General features: G+C 36.5%; 3 protein-coding genes across 3 annotated transcripts in view; 1 reads left to right on the top strand and 2 right to left on the bottom strand.

Moving 5' to 3' along the window:
• Nucleotides 1-11,879, top strand: part of LOC107040283 — a gene marked incomplete in the record, with an annotated part of 15,828 nt that extends 3,949 nt beyond the window's left edge. Inside the window, 4 exon segments of the mRNA XM_015260307.2 lie at nt 1,864-2,266; nt 2,342-2,745; nt 5,593-6,034; nt 8,557-11,879. Coding sequence (XP_015115793.1) covers nt 1,864-2,266; nt 2,342-2,745; nt 5,593-6,034; nt 8,557-8,663 — 1,356 coding nt within the window.
• Nucleotides 11,851-12,595, bottom strand: LOC107040284. Its single transcript, XM_015260308.1, has 2 exons — nt 12,162-12,595; nt 11,851-12,048 (listed from the first exon to the last, which is right to left on the bottom strand). The coding sequence occupies exons 1-2, from the start codon at nt 12,385-12,387 to the stop codon at nt 11,918-11,920; spliced, it is 357 nt and encodes a 118-aa protein (XP_015115794.1). The 5' UTR covers nt 12,388-12,595; the 3' UTR covers nt 11,851-11,917.
• Nucleotides 12,596-13,103: 508 nt separating this feature from the next.
• On the bottom strand, nt 13,104-18,585 carry LOC107040223 (WD40 repeat-containing protein SMU1). Its single transcript, XM_015260196.1, has 5 exons — nt 18,455-18,585; nt 18,316-18,382; nt 17,544-17,802; nt 14,242-15,323; nt 13,104-14,156 (listed from the first exon to the last, which is right to left on the bottom strand). Exons 1-5 carry the CDS (start codon nt 18,478-18,480, stop codon nt 14,058-14,060), a joined length of 1,533 nt encoding a protein of 510 aa, XP_015115682.1. The 5' UTR covers nt 18,481-18,585; the 3' UTR covers nt 13,104-14,057.
• Nucleotides 18,586-21,791: the final 3,206 nt, after the last annotated feature.

The raw sequence follows: 21,791 nt of genomic DNA, 5'->3' as shown, positions 1-21,791 counted from the left end.
GGAGAAGAAAGAGATAAAGAGATAGTTCGGGGAGAGAGTGGAATCGGAGCTTTTGGTATCTTCGGAGGAATTTCTACGGGCGAGTGAGTGATTATAGCTGCGTCTGGGGAAATCGTTCGGGTAATTAAAGGAGAACCTCTTGATTGCGAATGATGAAATTGGGGAAACATTTGGAAATACGATTTTAGAATTTTGTGCGGCCGTTTGCGGATGAATTTAGTGATATTTGCAGGGCTTTGATGTTGGGCGCTTCAATCTTGAAGAGAAAATTCTAATTACTTAGCTCTGGAATTTTCAGAAATTTTATTCTAATATTTTTAGCTAAATACCGAGATTTCGCGTTTGTTCAGCTCACGAATGAAATTGTGAAAACATTTGGAATTATAATTTCGAGAATTTCGTGCGAGCAAAATTCCATATTATTGTGAAGAGCAAATTAAAATTACTCAACTCTTGTATTTTGCGAAATTTCATTCCAATATTTGTAGCTAAATACCAAGTTTCCTCGTTCGTCTACCTCACTTTGTTTGGTTGTACAGCAAGTGCTCGTTTTATTACTCGACAGTTTTATTCGAAGTTCGTTAATATTTATAGGGGGGAATAATTGTAAGTGGTTTTCCAAATTTTCATCGCGTTTTCAAATAGAAATTCGGAAATTGTAACAAAATTTTTAAGAGATTATATTTGCGTCTAGGGTAATTATTAAATTAAAGGAGAACCTCTTGATTACGAACGAAATCGTGAAAACACTTGGAATTATGTGCCAACAAAATTCCACACTATCTTCAGAGCAAATTGAAATAACTCAACTCTAGCATTTTCAGAAATTTCATTTCACTGTTTGTAGCTAAATACCAAGTTTCCTCGTTTGTACAACTCACTTTGTTTGGTTGTACAGTAAGTGGTCGTTTCATCACTCGACAGTTTTATTTGAATTTCGTTAATATTTATAGGGGCGAATAATTCCAAGTGCACTCGAGAATTTTCATCCTGTTTTCAAAGGTAAATCCGTAAATTGTAAGAAAATTTTCGACTACTCGAGTTTTCACAAATGAAAGGACCTTCATTCACCAAAATTTCCCCATTTAAATTCTTTATTTGAGGATGAATAAAACAGGGGTAGAGCAAGCAGGAAGAATCCGAGAATATAATGAACTGCATCACATATTCCGTGTGTGCGGTTGTAAAAAATATTTCCAGTAAACGAGGGGATAAATTCAGTAGTTGAGTGCGTCAGAATAAAACAACTCAAGTGAAAAAAACAGCCCCAAGAACCGAAATCAAAGCTGCATCGAAGTTATTCCCACCATTTCCATTCATCTTCAAAAAAAATTTTTTTTTTTTCAATTTTGAGATTTCTTCGGTTTAAAATATTTTTGTCACAACTTTTGAATAGTTAATGGGTTGATAAATAGAATGAATGAACGCCCCGACGAAGAACACCAAATAGTGGAAGAATGTTTTTTTTTCTCGACTATTTCCTTTTTCAATTCTAATTAAAATTGCTGTTATGACCGTTAACAGCTGAGGAAGTGTGACTTTTTTTGAAGATGAACTCAAACCTATCACTCCATCTAAACTCCAAAGAGAACATCCCAGAAAACCCCAGAGCCGCGATTCGTAATTGAATTCCCAATTGAAAAAAAAAAGAATAATAATCACTCCGCGGGATCAGAAATTCCCCGGAACGATTCCATTATCGCGAGCCGACTAATCCCCTCGCAACTCAATTATCTCCCCTAAAATCTGCCTCGAAGACACGGCTATCTCTTTATCCCCTGCGGGAGCCAAAAAAAATCCCCCCAAAAAAACCCCATCATCATCAATTCATAATGATTACACATGTGTATTATCCCCGATTAGGATCAACCGACAGACCTAGTGAGACTCGCCTCGTCCACCACCTCAAAATCATCAAAATCATCGCTAAATACAGCTGGCGATGAAACAAATGGTGCCATTGTTCAAATCCCAGACGATGAAGACTCTTCAGCGCGTGAATTACGGGCTTACACGGTTGAGAGGCTTTGGAGTATAACCGAGGACCTGAATGTACTCTATAAAGAAAACTGGACGAGACTTGCTGAACGGGAGATCATGGATTTTCAGGAGAAAATGACAAGAACAATAAGTAGAGATAAATCAAAATACTCGGTTACCGTACAGCGAAGCCCCAGAGGCAACGACAGACGTAATTTAATTGTCGACAGACGCTGGACATTTGGCAGCAGCTTGCTTTACTCACTGACCCTCATCACAACCATTGGTATTTGATCAACAATCGATTAGTCTTCAGCCATTTAAATAACATTAATCATATTAATCAATTTGTTCTGATTAGGTTACGGTAGTGTTGCACCACGTACTGTTTGGGGACGTGTTATCACGATCGTTTATGCCCTAGCTGGTATACCACTGATGCTGGTTTATCTCAGCACTGTTGGTGATGTTTTTGCGAGAACATTTCGGGCTTTTTATGGGCGTATGTGCCACAGAAGTGATTGCAGAAAGAGGAGGAAGGGAAAGTTTCTTGTTTCATCGCCCTCCATGCCCGGAATAATTGAGAAGAGTTATCACAGGTATGAGAATCATATTGAAACGGGAAAGTTGACGCCGGGGTTTTACTCCAAAGAGGCAAGCTGTGATGAACTTGGGGTGAGAGCTGGCGCTGCTATTTTACTGGATCGCGAGGGAATCGAGGGGAATATCTATCTTCATCCCGGCGGGTCCAACACTGGGCTTCAGGTAATTCAGTGATTTTATCGACGGTTTTGGCACAAAATATTTTTATTTGTTTCGTGATTTGTTGCAGGGGGAATTAATATTTTTAGGGGTTTATTTCAGTGGCGAAACGGGGAAACGGTTCAAGTCGACTGCGCTCTTGGCTGAGTTTTTTGGGAATACCTCGGAATCTGAGGGAGATGACGGCATTTTCGTTATGACCTCTTTCGAAGGTCTCAATTCGCTCGACAAAAAAGGTTATAATACAAATTTTGCTGTCTCCCTTAGATTCCGAGATATTCATTGAAAACTGAAGAATAGTTAAAATCTATTCTTATTTAATTGTTCGTTTGTCGTTTTGTTGAAACTAACTAATTTTTCGTTGCAATTTCACGTGGTAATTACTATTTTTTAATTGTCAATAACTCGAAAATGGAAGAATGCAATTTCTCGATGTTTTCTGTTCAATTTTCGAGACAATTTTCAAGCGTTAAAATTAAACCTGAATCATTGGAAGCTATTCATTTGGTCAGGCTAAACTGGAAGATTGAAATTTGATAACAATGTCACTGGAGTAAAAAAAAACGACCCGAGGACACTAAAAAATAATTTTTATATCCATACGTCGTAAACCAGTGGCTTGAATTGTTCAATTTGGGTGAAATTTCCCCCGTTTTTTAAAGACACAATTTATATTTTTCAATCGCAACGCATGGAAATATTTCATGTCGCATATCCGGCGCAATCTGATATATTTGATAACAATGCATCTTGGGCATCAGGTATTTCCATGATTTTTATCGACGGCGAAATATTTGCTTTATTAGGGACAATATTAGAGAATTAAAATCTCCCTTCGATTATTCGCTCGTTCGTTCCTCGTTTCGATGAAAAATAATTAATTTTCAATGCAATTTCTCGGCAGTATTTTTTTTACTTTTCGAATTTTTTCGAAAATCGGTTGTCCCACGATAACTAAAAAATGTTCTGAATTGATTGATTGATGGTTTAAAAAATTTGTTTGGATGTCCTTTTGACCGAGTTCGAAGATGAAGGCGGCAGCAATAATCGTGATTTTGATTTATTTGAAAATTTGCAAAAATTTTGTATTTTTTGAAAATCAAAATTCCAGAGATATCTTTGAATATCATGCTTCAAATGAATTCAATCATAGCTTAAAATGTTTGTTTCAATGCCATTAAGTCGAAGTTAAAAGATGATTACGATAGATATATTGGTTGATTTGATTTTTATGATGATTGTTGAAAATTTCGAATTTTTCATGAATTTCCCTGAAAGTGAGCTTTCCGATGGCTTCTTCAAATGTGATGTTTCAAATTCATTCAAGTATGTGTAAATAAAATTTTTCTATTAACATTTTATCGAAGGGCTGAAGGGAGAGATAGAACTGTAAAAAAGACAATCGGTTGTATAGAAGAAAGGGATAATAAAAATAATGATGATGATAACATTCAACTGATTTGAAAATCTGACAAAATTAGTTGAATAGAAATCTTATTCAATTTAATATAATGAAATAAACAATGAATTACCCATGATAGAAGGAAATGACGTGCAAAATAACCATTCGGGAACATATTGCTAATTTATTAGCAAAAATAACAATATAACTATATGGGATACAAGAGCAATTTCAATCTACAAAATGAAACCAGCGTCCGAATCGTTTCATTAAATCAGGCTACACTGGAAGATTAAAATTTGAAAACAATGTCACTAGAGTAAAAAAATACGACCCGAGGTCAACAAAACATCATTTTTTATGGATATGTCGTAAACCGCCGGCTTGTCTTTTCCAATTTTGGGTGAAATTTCCCCGGTTTTTTAAAGACACCATTTATATTGTCCAATCTCAACGCATGGAACTGTTTCACGTCGCATATCCGGCACAATCCGGTATATTTGATAAGAACATCTTGGCCCTCAGGTATTTCCATCATTTTTATCGGCGGTTTTCAACGAAATGTTTCTTGTATTAGAGACAACATTGGACTATGAATGTTTCTATTCGGTTATTCACCTGTTCGCTCTTCGTTTCGTTAACAAATAATCAACTTTCGAGGCACGCGGATCAAACTTTTCAATGCAATTTTACGCGGTGATAAATATTTTATCGAGATTAATTGGAATTGCGGAGAATGTTTTCCAATTACACTTTTACCTCGTTTTTATTCCAACAGGAGACCAAATGTTGGCTAGGGTCGCTCCATATTTTCTATTTATGTAATTGTATTTACGTTAAACGCGCCGAATTTTTAAAATAGATATCGCAACACGAGAATTCATTTTTTTCGCAATTAAAATTTAATGGTCCATTCAGTAATAAAAAAAACGGACGTTCGTATTATCCGTGTAATTATCGAAACGCAAGCTTTCATTTTCAATGAATCACTAATAGACCAGGGAAATATGAGGAGATGTGAGCGACGATCTGGATTATTGGATCATTAAAATTGGATAATAAACGTAACAATGTTGTTTTTTTCTTCTGAATGGAAGCATTGTAATCGTTTAAATTTAAGTTTCGAATTTTTTGTGTTATATAAACCTATTGTTATTCAAAAAGTCTGACAAACGTTTTCTTCAATTGCTCGCCAATAAATCGATGAAATTGAATCATATTTCTTCACTTGTAGGCATTGTTGGGCCCTGTCCGCCGACATCAATTAATATATTCTATTCTTGAATTTTATAATTTAAAAAAAAATCGGTTGTCCCACCATAACTTAAAAAAAAGTTCTGACTTCATTGAATGCTGACTTTAAAAAATTCTTTGGCTGTGACAATGTATAAATGTAAAAGCAATTTTCCACTTGTTTTTTTCATTCAATTCATTGAATTTGTTCGCAGGAAGGGAACATGGAAAAACGTCACCTCCATCCGTCCTCTCAAATGTCCTTAATGCCGTCGACAATGGGCTACGGTACAGACACTATTTGTGTCGTTAGGATACCAATAAGTCTCTGTTTATTGATAATTGTTGTGTACGTGTGCGCTGGTGCATTCGTATTCAATCGTCTAGAAGGATGGAGTCTTCTGGAGAGCAGTTACTTCTGTTTTACGAGCTTGGGTACGATTGGCTTTGGTGATCTAGTGCCGATGGGAAGAAATGCCTCAACGAGATTGCTCGAGGAGATGAGTCTGTGCGCCTGCTCTGTGTATATTTTATTTGGAATGGGTCTAATTGCCATGTGCTTCAATTTAATGCAGGAAGAGGTTGTTAGGGTTGTCAGAGTATTTGGAAGGACCTGTGGAAGTACTGGAATCACAGCAAATTCGATTGGAGCTAATGGTAACGTATTGCACCGGATATTAATTTATTTCTCATTCATCAATCTAATTAACTATATTCAAGTGCTCTCTCATTTGAAATTTCATTCGGCATTTTGAGCCGTTTTAAATAGGAAACATTTTAAATATCATAAAAATTGGAAAGTCCACTCTTAATATAGACACATAACTCGAGAATGGCAGAGTAAAATTTCTATTTTTTTTTTCATTTTCAAAATATTCCTTCAAACTTGAAAACGAGACCAGACTCGTCCAAATCGTATCATTTGATCGGAAGAGATTGACGACTGAAGGAATTTCAGAAATTTCTCAGGTTTTTCAATGACACGATTTATACTTTTCAATCTCATCGCACGAAAGTGTTCCCCTCCCGGAAATCCGGCGCAATCTGATGTTTCTGATAAGAATACATCTTGTTTGACTGGGGAAAATACTGGGAGCGTAAAAAAAATGAATGGATAGCCCAGTATTTACCGATATCAGAGTTATATTCCATTTTCCCTCTGCTCTCTTCATGAATTTTATTACTCCAATATTGTTCGTGATATTTCGTTGGCAAAATTTCTCAAGATCGATGGGATAAAAGTTGCCTCCGTACATGGTATATTCCGCCAGATGACAAATTCAGCCCGTTAAAAATTATAGAATTCTCTCGCACTCAGCTCTCCAACAACTTCCCCTCCCGGAGCATTGAAAATCTCCATTCTCTCGTTCGTAAACTTGCTCCATTATATTCCCCAAGACTTACTCGATATAATGGGGGTATATAAGCGCTTTAACTGCTTCATTCTATCGGTTGAAATTTTATTTTATTTTTAATGCTTTTCCCCATTTATCATCTCAGAAATGCTCTCATTTTTCATAATCTAATAAGATTTCCTCTATCCCGTACAAAAGCCAGTCTTAAACGTGAGAAATTTGTCACTTCGTTTTTCATTCTACCATCTTTTCCATCTATTCGCCGACAATCTTGGGAGTACAAGAAATTTTTCTTATAGAAAATTACGTAATAATTAAATTCTTTACACTTCACTACTCCTCGAGGTATTAAAACATTTCATTTTCACTTTTATTATCAAGTCACTTGACCGATAGAATATTGGACTTGAAATATCAAGGAAAAATTCTTTAAATTGTGAACAAAAATTAATTCATATGAAATAATTGGACAATTGCACATAATTTCCTTCTATCATGTATAATTCATTGTTTATTTCATTTTATTAAATTGAATAAGATTTCCTTTTACCTAATTTTGTCAGATTTTCAACTTAGTTGAATGTTATCATCATCATTATTCTTATTATTTCTTTTATATCCAACAGTAAAATTACGTAATAATTCAATTCTTCACGCTCGATTACTCCTCGAGGCATTAGTACATTCCATTGTCACTTTTTTATTACCTCACTCTACTGACAGAATATTGGACTTGAAATTTCAAGGAAAAATTCTTGAAGCCGTCAACAAAAACGAATTGAGATGAAATTATTGTGTAACTTGTTCCCTGAAACAGGACTCGTGTTCATGTCACGTGAATAGTTTCTCAAATTGAATAAAAACGTGAGATACTAATTTTTTTGTCTTGGCAATTCATAGAAAATTGAGAGGTCACAGGCAATGGAAAAAACGTAAAAAAATTTTTTTCCAATATTTTTAAAGCGATTTTCATACTCAGCAATGGGACAATTTCATGCAAAACCCCAGATCTAATCGAATTCCGATAAATTCTCGGCTGTAACACTTCTCAACAGTCAGTCAACAAGAAAGACTCCAATAAACTCATTCACCCATTCCCAAGTTCAATTCCCCATGAAAAATCCTCAAATAAAAACCTTGAGGTAAAAATAGACGATAGATCAGTTAGGATTCAACTCAATTGGGCTGTGGCATTTTTTGCCCTATCAAATAAAATGATAAAATAATAAAATCTTGAAAAAAAAACTCTCGAAGTGATAATAGATGATAAACCGATTAGAATTCAACCGATACAATTCAACTCGACTTTACCTTAGAAAATTTTATATCGAATAAAACGACGAAATACAAAAAATGGTCAAAAAACATGAGATACGAATTTTTTCATTGACATAAATCGCAATAAAAAATGTCATCGGAAATTGACAAAATCGTCTCAATAATTTTCCATTTTAATGAATGGAAAATTATTATTCTCATCAGTACTTCCAATAATAAAAAAAGTTAATAAACAAAAGTCAATAGAAAATTATTTTTTGCTTGAATTGCGTCAAACAGTTGTTTTTCGATTGCTTCATTTAGCCCCCCTCCCCCCTACAAACGATTGAAGAAAAATTACTCGTCTCACCTAAACATATTTCAGACACCAGATTTTTTTTTCTCAGTGCAGCCACCCAACAAGAAAGCCCCCAATAAGCTCATTCACCCACCCCCCATTCAATTCCCCATGAAAAATCCTGAAAAAAAAAAACCCTCGACAAGAAAAAAAAACCCAAAAGTTAAACCGGTTAGATGAAAGAAAAACGTTTTCCTACATTTCCCCAGGTCTCAAATCGGATTTATGTGAAGATGGAAGTATCACTGGCATTACGGATAACTGTCATGAGCACGAGGATGACGGTATTGCCATGTCAATGGTATCAGCCTCCTGACAGCAGCCAGCCAGGAGCGCTGTTGATGACAGTGATCTCCTGGTGAAACACCGTACAGCTAGTATCAATAAATATTCATCACCAGGTCGTCACTCACTGCCGCGTAAAAAAGTGACGATTAATACACGTGACACATACCAGGGTGGCCAGTATTCACCAAATTTACAAATACAACGTGGAGGATCACAATTAAGTCGCAATGGTTTATCACCAATGCAGATACAGCACAGACATCAGCACAGCCATTGTCATGTTAAGGAGGACAGTAGTTTCGAATATTTTGTGCCAAGGAGTGTCAGTGATTTTAATTTAACAAGTGATGTGCAGGAAATTGCTGTTACACTACCCCAATCTGTATTAAAAAATTACAGTACTGTTACATCAACACCCTCGCAAACTAATACACCAACAATTTGTGCACAGAGTGCTAGTTCTAGGCAGGATAATTGTGGAACTATTGGGACCAGGAGTCGTGAGAAAATGGTTACATTCGAGGATGAGGGCTGTCCAGGCTCAACGCCAACCAGAAAAATTCACGTACCTAATTTAGATAATGTTTTCATGTGACCCATGTACACCAAGATACAGTAAAATTATTGATATTGGTTTGGGGATTTTTTTTTTTCTAATCGAACAGGAAGATAACGATTTTGTTTTATTTTTATTTTTTTTTTTTGGTTGACGATTGGGGGCGGGGGTACGACGAGGGATTGGCAATTTCAGGGTGAAAGTATGTTTTCTATGGGATTTATAAAATAGTGGAGAAGGGGAGTTTTCACTGTTCGGATTTTAAAAATCAGCTTTGGTCTCTCTATTTACGAAAAAAAAAAATTATTTCTACGAGGCGAATTGGGATTTCATGCAAAGTGTGACATTATTGCTATTGTTTTTCAGAGTTTTGGGTTTAACTGTCGACTGAAATGGGATGATAACGATTTTTTTTCATTTTTTTGTCGCTTTCTAGTGCTGGAAACTGGGGGATATATCGGGGAACTGAATTTTTTCGTGTGAAAAAAAAAAAGTTTTCAGTGAATGTTTTTTTTTATGGTGAGGTGGAGTGTTTCCACCATTGTATGAAAAAAATTTTGAGCTCCGTAGATCGTGCCATTCGCGAATAAAAAAATCACTGGAGAGTGTTGAATTGGAATTTTATCCTAATTATTGATTGAACCAGAAAATATTGGATTTGAGTTTAAAATGAGACGAGAAGATAATGATTTGTCGTTTATTCGACTGTGGAGAACTGGGGGATATATTGAGAAACTGAAATTTTTCACGTGAAAAAACAATTTTCAGTGAATTAATGAGAGAAACAGTGGCGGAGGGTTTTCAACATTTGTATTAGAGAATTTACTTCATTCATGAAAACAATCATTTTACAGTGTTGAATCGGAATTTTATTCTAAATGCTAGTCAAACCAGAGAGTATTGGATTTAATTTCCAAATGGAACGAGATTTTCACTCCATGTTTCCGGGTTGAGCCATTGAAAACTGGATAAATGCAAAATATGTCAATGTGAAAATACTTTTTTCAATGAATTCATAAAATCACGGAGAGAGGTAGAAACTTTTCACCATTACCATTCACAAAAAATAAGCTTTGTTCCAGAATGTTAAATTCAACTTCAATATTTGAAAATTCAAACCAGAATTTCCTAAAAAATCTTTACTCTGAAAAATTCACTTCATCCATTTCGTTAAATACATCTCTGTAAATAACCAAAACCTATTGGAAAAACTATTATTACTGCATATTGAATTCTACATTTTTTAGATTATAAACCCCACATTCAAATTATTTATAATGCAAAACAATTCTCGATAATTCACGTTCAACTTTAAAAAATCAGCTCATCTCACTCACTAACCAGCGAATTTAGATGCATTTCTAGCCAGTTATTTGTTACTTCTTCCCACAAATGCAACACCTCACTATTACCCATTTCAATCCAAAACAGCGAATCCTCTCGAGCAAATAATATTGCGTATAATTCGCAAATGTAACGAGAAGATAACGATTCTTTTCATCTATATTTTTACGTTGAGCCTTTAAAAACTGGGAAAATGCAAAATATTCCAGACTAAAAATACGTTTTCCAATTAATTCATAAAACAACGGAGGGAAACAGAAACTTTTTACCATTTCCACTCAGTTTTCAGTTCCATAAATCCCTCCATTAACAAAAAAGAGCCTCTATTCCATGATATTTGGTTAATATAAGTTTCACTCTATCCATATCGTTATTTACACCATAAATTATTATTCAAACCATAAAACAATTCCCAGTAATAAACGTTCAACTAAAAAAAATCAGCTTATCTTCTTGCCCATTAACCGTCAAATTTAAATGCATCCAATTCATTTATTTTTTCCATAAATACCGACGAGGGGGAGGTACAGCATATGGAATGAGACGTAAACGTTTATTACGTTATCATCATTTCCCACGTTTAACAGTAATTCAATTTTAAAATTTTCGTCGAACATTTCATCACGAGTCGGGGCTAAATCCGATTGAAAACTTTTTGGCACAGCTCCCCCTCCCCTCTCCCCACCCCCTCTCCGTCATCACTATACTCTAATTAATGAAATAATCCCCCTATTCTCCAGCCCCACCCCCTGAACCCTCACACTTTCCTTAACTATCGCTAATTTACTACTGCTAGTGCTGAATTATTCCAAACAAAAAAATGTGAGAAATGAAATTACGAGAGAATGATAATTGTAGTTGAATCAGTGGTGGAAGTAAAAGACACGAGATAACAAAATACTGGAGCAGTTATAACAGCCACAAACCACGACGAAAGAAAAAAAGTGTCCCATTGATAATGAGACTAAATAAACTCCCCAGGACCTACATTAAGTGAAACAATAATGATATATCTTGTTACCTAGATCAATTATGTAACGACGTCAACCATGTAACCGTAGAGAAGCCAAAATTAGTTGAAAAAAAAAAAAGAAAATAATTATCTGTAATTGACACAGCATTATAATAACGACGAGAGAATTCATCGACAGTGAAGAGCCACGAAAATACGAGAGAATTAAAAAACTTGAAATTGTATCTATATCGATTGTAAAGAGTTTACGAAGTTTTTCGCAATGAGAGAAGAAGATAAAGTGATGAAGAGTATAAAAAGAATATAATGAAAAAGAGAAGAAAAAAATACACGTTTTCCTTGTTTAAGAAAATAGTCCAGTGATTTATCTGGAGTCGACAAGTTTTTTCTTGTGATTTATTTCATTCCATCAGGTTCTCGTATCTCCTCGCTTCACATTACTTTTACGCCCGCTTGGAAGTGGAGAAGACAGTACTGTTGATGTCTGTGCATTCACTGATTCACCGGGTATCATAGTACACGCTGCATTGTAGAACATTCCTGGTGTGGTTGAAATTGTACAAATAAAAGGGCTTAATTAACGTGGGGAGGAAAGAGGAGGATTGAAGAGTAATGCGAGAATTTCATGGATTAATTCATTGGATCAAATTCACCTTTAATTTTAGTTGTGAATGGCTGGCTTGGACCCTCATCCAGATCCGAGTCAATTTCAACTCTACCCTCCATTGCTGATGCTATTGAGCATCCGATGTCGAGTACGTGATTGATGATAAACTGAATTGTACAAAGGACGAGGATAATGAGAATTGGTAGGCAAAGGCTTGACTCGAAATTATCGAGAAACTCGTGGACACTCGGTGGTAATAAATCGTTGCACATTTTTGGGGATTTAATGGGACAACATTTGATCGATGTTATCAGCTTTTTTTTTTGGATGATTAGGGAGGCTTTTGGCGTTCGTAGGGGCTTTATTTACCCTCCATTTGGACGATGGGATGGCTCAAGTTCGGGGGAAATGTCAGGACAAACAAATGACGGGAATTTCGAGGAATGTCAGACTGTTGATTCCATTTCCCGGGGGTTTCAACAGTTGGAGGCGGAAACGACTGAGAATTCGCGTTTGTTTTAATTTGGAATTATCCCGGTAATGAGATAATTTTTCTTTGATATTTTCTTCTGAAATCAGTGGCTATTCAATTGCATGGTTAATTAGAAGTGGAAATTCTACGCATTCTGTTACGTTTTGCTGATTCAATTATCAAACACTGCATTCAGAACTTTCGCCACAATTATATAACATTCTCGAGAATCCGTAGAATTTCGTATGACCCGTCGTTTCAAACCGAAAACAACGCGAATTGATATTAATTGCGGACAAAATTACGACTGAGGTTTCCCTTTTTCAATCAAATTATCGGAGTAATTAATAAAATTGTACGCGCGAGAAACTCCACCAGTATTTTGAATGCTTGAACTCGATTATGGAATATTTTGATGAATTGCGGCAATTTCCGAATGCCAAATTATCAATGAATACACGATTAATTAAAAATAAAGCAGAATGTATTGAATGAGTGAAAAGCAAACGATCTATACACATTACAAAAATTTCAGGTGTTTATTCCATTCATTCATCTTAAATACTAGTTCTCAATTAGCAGTCTCCTTAAATACAATTATTATTTCTTAATCTGGCTCCACCTCCGTGTGAACCTAAAAATGGGGGTAACTGTACTCATGTTCATGGTTTCATCAATTGATCGGCTGACGTGGGGGAGAATGTCAACACATTTTCCCTGAAATTCGTCATTAACGGGATTATTCAATAATTTAAAGAGTCTGATGAATCGAGTCCATCGCTGATATGATAATTAGTTGCAAATAATAATGTAAATATGATGGAAATGAATGAAATATTGACCGAGCACTTTGATGTCGTTCCCAAATAATAACACAGCATCGATCAATTGCTCCAAACCAGGGAGTATTGGGCTGAATTTCCAAATGTGAAGGGAAGATATACGATTTTTCCATTTTTTTAGGCTGCGCCGTAGAAAACTGGGTAAATGCAAAATTTTTCAGCAAGAAAATACGTTTTTCCATTCGAAAATTGCAGCGCCATCGATCCCTTCGTCTACAAAAAGGACTTTTACTCCATAATGTTGAATTCAACTCCAATTTTTGAAAATTCAAATCAGAATTTTCTCAAAATTTTCTCGGAAAAATTCATTTCATCCATATCGTTGAATACATCTCTGCAAACAACCGAAACCTCATGGGGAAGCTCCACATCCGAATGATTTAGAACATAAACCAATTTCCAGTAATTCAGGTACAACTAAAAAAAATCAGCTCATCTTCTCATTCATTAACCAGTGAATTTAACTGCATTTAAATTCCCACCAAATTATTCGTTCCTTTCGTTCACAAATAAATCACCTCCCCATGCCCCACCTCAATCCAAAAAAATATCCCTTCAAAAATTCCCCAAAAAAACCTCCACTCCAACTTGCACTTCCACAATGGCCCCATTAAAAATTCAACCCAACTTATGGTTTCCACAGTTTAACGAGGCCATCCTCACTGTACGAACACAGTAAATTCTGATGTGGATGATGAGCAAGGCCAATGACATCCTTCTCATGAATCTAAAACACGAAAAACCAGTCGAGTTAACCCATCAATAATTCATCGACAATCACAAAATCAAAAGCCAAAAGAAATTCAATTTACGTTTAACGTTCTCTCGAGTTTTCCGGATGACGTTGAAAAGCAATACAACACAAGATCCTCACCGACGCAGTAAATAAATTCACCCCTCGGTGACACAACAGCACTAACAAAATCACCGCCCTCTCTCTTACCACTCGAGAATGACCTGACAATCTGGCCTTGCATATTCATGATGACAACGGTATTGGAACGATTGCATACGACAAAATGCTCTGGATTTCTCGGTAATAGGTGAATACTGTTGACAGTCAGATCTGACGCCCCCAAAGATTTATAAGTTCCAATGCATTCGGTGGTTTTTAAACTCCAGAGTTTCACTGTACCGTCCGAAGAGGCTGAAATAACGTGATGACCATCAGGTGCAAAGACAGCCTCATTGACGAATGACGAATGGCCCCGAAATTCCTTGAGCGTTTTTCCCGACTTTAACCCGTGAATTCTTATTGTCGCGTCGAAGGAAGCCGTGAGAACTTGGCCATTATCTCTGCTGAATTGAATGCAGGTGACACCTTTTGCATGAGCTTTCTCGAATCTCCTGAGGCACTGGCCACTCTGAACCCTCCAGACCTTGATCTTGCCGTCCTGCGAGCCAGACGCCAACATCTCGCTGTCTCTGCTGAAGGACATGGACAATACCGCTTGCTCCATCATCATAAAGTTGTCCTGTGCCTGGTACTTCAAGTCCTTACGTATTTTTCCTGTTGTGAAATTCCAAACCTCGATGAAACCGTCTACAGAGCCAGTCACAAGGTATTGACCGTCGGGGGAGAATCTGGCGCACTCGACGTGCGATTTCTGACCGAATTTTATTTGCTTTGACAGCTGAGTTGGGTATTTCTCGTCCTCTTGGTCTCGCACAGCGGCTTTACCACGGAACAGATCGATTGTGGTGCCCGGAGGGAGGAGACCCTGGTGCTGCTGCCACTTGAGGGCTTGCCCGAGGAGGGCTAGCAGTCTGCTTGAGGGGACAACTGATACTTCACCGGACAGGGCGCTTGCTATGTATGCACGACGTTTTTCTTTTGTACTGCCGTCAGGGTATGCCTCTCGAGGGTCGAAATACGATCGTGCGAGGAGATTTTCTGGGGGAGAATGGAAATTGACGTTTATTTTGGGGTGATGATTTGGGGAATAATTTGTTGGGGTGAAAATTGACGTGATTGGGGAGTCATCGCGGGGGCTAGTCGATTTAGGGGAATAATGAGGAAGATTGTGGGTTTGATGACACTAATTGGGATGAAAAATGTTTCTTGACATTGTTTTTTCGGAACTGGCAGGATCAAGGTCGTTGGTGATGAATTAATGAGGAGTTTTAAAATAATAGGGTTTTCTGTTTCTATTTCGATGCCATTGTTCAGTTATCTAGAAAAACTAATGGTTTTGAATGGCAAAAGACTTTGAGGAAGAGCTCAAGAGCAAGAGCTTTTATTTGAGCCCCATTTGACCCTGTTTCCGGACATTTTAGAATGATTTTATTATTTAAATTCCGCAAGTGGGAATTTGAATCTCGACATTGAACCGTTAGAAAACATTTTAAAAATCTGAAAAAAATTAGAAAGTTGAGGAGGAAGATTGATGGAATAATTGAAAAATTGCAATTTTTGAAAATTACGAGCATTTTCTGTAAATAATTTATTCGTCATTGTAACGAATTTATTCGAATTCAGAATAAAAATGAGGTTTCTGAAAGTTTAAACAATTTTGATGATTTATTTATAAACAACGAACATTTAAAAAAATTTAATTGATAAACTTGATGATTGAAAATGGTCGCATTACAGTTGAAAAAATTCCTAATAAAATATATCTCTCGACATTTCCTCCAAAAATCCCTTAATATTAATGTAATTGAGGATAAATACAAAAAATATCTTTCGCAATTTTCCCCTAAAACGACTCATTATGTAAATGCCCCAGAATCTGAGCTGAGCCCCACTCAGCAAATGCCCAGAATCAATTTGTTATAAATTTCAAACCCATTATCCATTTCTCATTATTCCTATTCCTCCACTTTTCATTCGTGAAATAAAAAAAAAATGTAAATCCAGTTATTCAGAAATTCGATTACTCCCCCAAATATCCCTGAAAAGAGAATCCTCCAGTTCTCCCAACTTCCCCTCAATTATTGGAATCAATATTTCATAGCATCCCCCGAATAAAAAGATGTGGATAAAAATTTCGATATTCATATTTCACCACCATCCCCCATTCAAACACTCGTAAACAACTCTGTCCTGTCTGCGTGCTATTTCACAGCGCAGAATCCGATTTTCCATCTAAACTGGGGGTAAACAAATGTGTTCAATGGATACCGACCGATGAATAATAAACGAGTTACAATTGTTCTCATCTTCATCGAACACATGACATTACGTGTATGTGGATCGAATTGCTGAATTACAACCAGTCACCATGCAATATTCATTCCCTGTACACTACTCTCCATTTGAATTAATTAATTAATGAATTATCTTTTTCAATCAACGATCGAGATGAATTAATGAATCATCAGTGGAACACCTGTCCCAGTAGATTTTCATCAAGTTAAGAATATCCAAGTAATGTTTTAGTTTCGTACAGATTCAACTATTTTCAATCATCAAATTTGTCAATTAAATTGCGCGAGAAAATTTAAAAAAAATCACTCGTTTATAAATAAATAATTAAAATTTTTTCAACTTTCGGAAACCTTTCGGAATAAATTTGTTGCGATTCCGAACAAATGATTTTTATGGTAGACAATTGATTGTTTATAAATTATTTATGAAATATGTTCGTAATTTTCAAAAATTGCAATTTTTTAATTATTTCATCAATTTTTTTCCAAAAGTAAACTTTCTCATTTTTTGGAAGATTTTTAAAATGTTTTCCAACAGTTCAATATCGAGATTCAAATTCAGACCTGCAAAGTTTAAATAATTAAATAACAAAATCATTGTAAAATATCTGGAATCTTGGGGTTAAATGGGGCTCGAGTGAAAGCTCTGATTCTCTACTACAAAAATAGATAAGCATTTCACTGGAGAAAAAATAGCCAAAGTACTGGGATATCCTCAACTTTAATAAACACTCAAATTATTTCGCAGGAAGGTAGTTAACCATTCAACACTGAACTTCATCTCTTCCAATGACAAAAAATAAATAACTAAAAAATAGAATATAATCTGAATCTCCCCCATAAAAACTTGATGTAATAATAATTATCCGAGATGCAGTTCTGCGCATCCCTTTTATAACTCCAGGTAAATCCATTTACAATCTAGAAGGACTCAAAGACTCCAGAAACCCAATTACCCTCTTACCTAGATGTATATAACGTTCGGGCTCCTGTTGCTTCATCATAATCATCGGGTCCGTTTGTCTGAGTAACGAGCGTGCAGCTCCCAACTCCCTCAGTTCAATTAACTCTAAAACAACCTGCTCATATAGATCTATGAGCTTTTTGTCTGGTAACTTGAGTGATTGAATGGCTTTTAGGACAGTATCCCAGTGTCCATTGTTTATATCCGCTACAAAACCATCTACACTGTCCACTGTATTCAGGGATACACCTGTTTCTTCCTGGATTGTAAGGATTCGTCTTTATAACGCATGTTTTGAAAATTATAAGCACGATAACGATGAATTCAAAATGATAATTCTGATTTTCGTGGAAAATAAATCAGCTAATGAACAGAATATTCATTTATTTCAGACAGAATTGATTTGAAAAATCATGTTCACTTGGAAATTAAAAGTCAAATAACAATTAAAAAAATTGAAGTGAAAATTAAGGTGATTGTTATGCTCTTAATGAACAGAATATTTAATTATTTTAGGCAGAATTGATTTGAAAAATTACGTTCACTTGAAAGTTAAAATTAGAATGAAAATTAAAATGATAATTATGATTTTCTTGGTAAATAAAATAATTAATAATGAGAATATTCATTTTTTATGTGAAAATGATTAAAAAAATCAAGTTCACTTGAATTGACTGTAACCATTAGATAATCACTGAGATTTTTGATTATCTAGTGCTTGAATTAATGAATCGGATGATTAATTATTAAACGAGTTGAAGAAACTAATTACCTGGAGTGTTTGTAATGTTTTAACAAGATTCGACTCCTTCAAATATTGTTGAATCAGTCGAATCACACTGAAATAGAATAAACCATACACAGCCCATTTTCAATATTTCCAGTATATGAATGATTCATTCGGTACTTACTCTGCGGATTCAATCTCGATGGACATTGTTGGTCAATTATTCAAACAATCACAGCACACAAATCGAATATTAACTATCAAAACAATATATTATTCAACACTATTTACTAATCTGGCGTCGAGCGGATTGAGGTTACGTTCGATCAGATGCGCCATGAAGAGGCATTTCCAAGGCTGCGATCTGTATCTGAATTATCTAGATAACGGCAGCCAGATAATTGCGCGAAACGCACGATTCAAAGTACGAGTTGAAGTAGGATTGATAAACATAACGTAAATTATGAATAATCTTAAAACAATGTAAAACTCAACGCCCATATGGCATGCTATTGATATTTCTAGCTATCAGGGGTTTGGGGAACAAAAAATGTAAAAACCCGAAAGGGTATAGGGGAGGGTGCGGTAAAATGGTCCCTTTAGACTTTTTTTAATTGTTCACAACTCAGAAACAAATTCATCAATTGAGTTCACCTTAGGCTTGTCACAAAGAGAAAGAACTGTTCTTCGCTTCAGAAAATCATGAAAGATTCTAGAATAGTACATTTCGATAAGTGTGTAGCAGTGCACTGAGAAAAAAAAATGTTTTTCCCAAATATTTATTTACTTGAGAGAACCATTTACTTTTTCAAAATCGTATTTCTCCAATTGAGTCATTCCCAGACGAGCCTGATTAGGTTTCAATTATGATAATCATGCTGCTCTAGAGGATGATTTTGTTGCATATGATCTTGGATGAACTCCTCCAATGATTATTCATTTTTCCTAAATTTCTCATTTTCTACAGGGAAGAATTTCGATTAATTTTTCAATGTTTATAATTATTGAGGGAGTTCACTCAAGTTCATAACTAACATGATCATTTTCTAGAGCAATATAATTGTCATAATTGAAACCCAATGAAAATTGCCTAGAAATGATTCGGCTTGAGAAATACGGTATTGAAAAAATAAATTCTTCTCTCAAGTGAATGGATATTTGGCAAAAATATTTTTTTTTCTCAGTCTATAATGAAATTCGTCTTCTAGATGTCATAGTGGAGACTAACTCCTTCGCCTCTCGGCTGAAATTTATTGGAAAAATGAAGGAATCGACTCCTCGCTCGCTTTTTAGTATTGAAAAATCCCCAGAAATAATCCCTGAAATATATTAAAGGAGTTTGGATCACTCACCGGCGTTGGATGAAAACAACAGCTCCGTTTTCACCTCTCGTACACCCTACCTTGACTGCAATCCTTGGGATCCAACCGTCTCAGCTGCATTGACTCCACCTGCTCCCACAGTAATCCTTGGGGTTCAACCTTCTCAACTGCAGTGACTCCAACTGCTCCCACGCAATTGATTCCTCTCCAATTCACAAAAAATAGGCACACACCCACATGTAACAGCACTGAACACTTCAAAGACCCCCACAATAAACAAATAATGATATTTCCCCCTACAAATATTCCAAATTACCCAAATAGAAACACTCAACACTTCACAAACACAATAAAATCACTTTTAGAGTCAAAAAATCCTTCTCATTCCATTATTGTCACGGCAAAAAAATCGACATTCACTTATTGTAATGCATTAATACGATAAAAGTCCAAAAGAGTCTATTATTTTCGTTTTTCTCGCCATTTCAGCCTTATTACTGATAATATGGAAGCTCTGAACCTTTGAAGACCCCAAGCAATGACCAAATGATATTTCAGTCTACAAATATAAAAAAATCCCTTAATTGGAACTCTAGACACTTCAAAAGCACAATAATCTACCCTTTGGACCCAAAAAAATTCATCTCGTCCGTAATTGTTCGATTTTATACCTCATAAATTCTTTATTTTCATTTTCTATCACCTTCGAATCCTCCTCGCTTCTAATACCGGTCCCACTGAAAAAAAGTGAACGAACAGAGGCACTGGATGGCGAGAAAATCCTGAGAAAATGGCATGAGGTCACCTCGACCCCGTAAGTATCTGAAATTCCGCGAATCGAAGCACTCAACGCCTCGACGACCCAACAAATCACTTCTCACAGCCAAAAAAACAGTTCTCATTCCATTGTCACACCGAAATTGAATAAAATTCTCGTCTTTCGTGAGTTATTAACACGAGGAAAGTCTTCGTGCCGATGTAAAAACACTCCACGGTGCTCTCACTGAGTCTTTTGTTATTGTTTTCGCCGATGTTTGAACCCAGCACCGGCTTCCCCTTCTCACTGCAGCCGAGCGATGGCTTGAATCCCCACCTGAGCCCCGAAAATACTTCTCCACCAAAATTATTCGATTTTGTCTCTCATAAATCCTTTATTTTCACTTCCCGTCGACCTTCGACTGTTCCTCACTTCTAATACCGGCCCCACTGACCCGCCGAAGACCACAAGTATTTTTCCCGAATGCACTGACCCCTCACCAACAATTAATTTCACTCCCTCCGCCAAAAAGTGAACGAACAAAGGCACTGGATCGCGAGAAAATCCTGAGAAAATGGCGTGAGGTCACCTCGACCCCGTAAGTATCTGAAATTCCGCGAATCGAAGCACTCAACGCCTCGACGACCCAACAAATCACTTCTCACAGCCAAAAAAACAGTTCTCATTCCATTGTCACACCGAAATTGAATAAAATTCTCGTCTTTCGTGAGTTATTAACACGAGGAAAGTCTTCGTGCCGATGTAAAAACACTCCACGGTGCTCTCACTGAGTCTTTTGTTATTGTTTTCGCCGATGTTTGAACCCAGCACCGGCTTCCCCTTCTCACTGCAGCCGAACAATGGCTCGACTACAAGATGGCGTCGCGTCCCCCACGGGAAGGGGGCGCGCATGCGCGGCGGAGGGATACAGCGGCGCACGAGTCGAGCGCGCAGGAGAGTTTCCCTCCAAAAGTAGGCGCCATGTTGGACTGAATGCTTTGTCTTGAGAGTCGACACACGGGAGCCCGGCAGCCCCGGCACTCGGCTTAAAGGACGCGTAGAGGAAAACAAAACAAACACTCGGGGACATCGCGACGTGTTTATCGTGGAGCAAGCATTCCAACGTGTTTTAATCGATAAAATCGAGTGAGTTGGGGTTTTTACAGTGTCTCAGTGCAGAATTTGTTTGGGTAATAAGTTTTATTTGGTGTCTAAGGTGGGTGGGAGGGAATGAAGTGATCCAGTGGGAATTTTCGTGGAAAAAGAACAATGAAATTGAGGACACTTGCTGTTGCTGAGCATTGAGAGGTGATTTTACTGTACAAAAAGGGATCTTTCGGGATTTAATGGATTTAATCGAGTGAGTTGGGGGTTTTATATTGTCTCAATGCACAATTTGATTGGGTAATCATTTTTATTTGGTGTCTACGACGGGCGGGGGG

This window comes from Diachasma alloeum, unplaced genomic scaffold, assembly GCF_001412515.2.
Source record: "Diachasma alloeum isolate Michigan unplaced genomic scaffold, Dall2.0 Dall_scaffold_00326, whole genome shotgun sequence".
NCBI classification, from domain to species: domain Eukaryota; kingdom Metazoa; phylum Arthropoda; class Insecta; order Hymenoptera; family Braconidae; genus Diachasma; species Diachasma alloeum.
The sequence above is the reverse complement of the archived record's forward strand: the minus strand, read 5'-3'. Positions and strand labels throughout refer to the sequence as shown.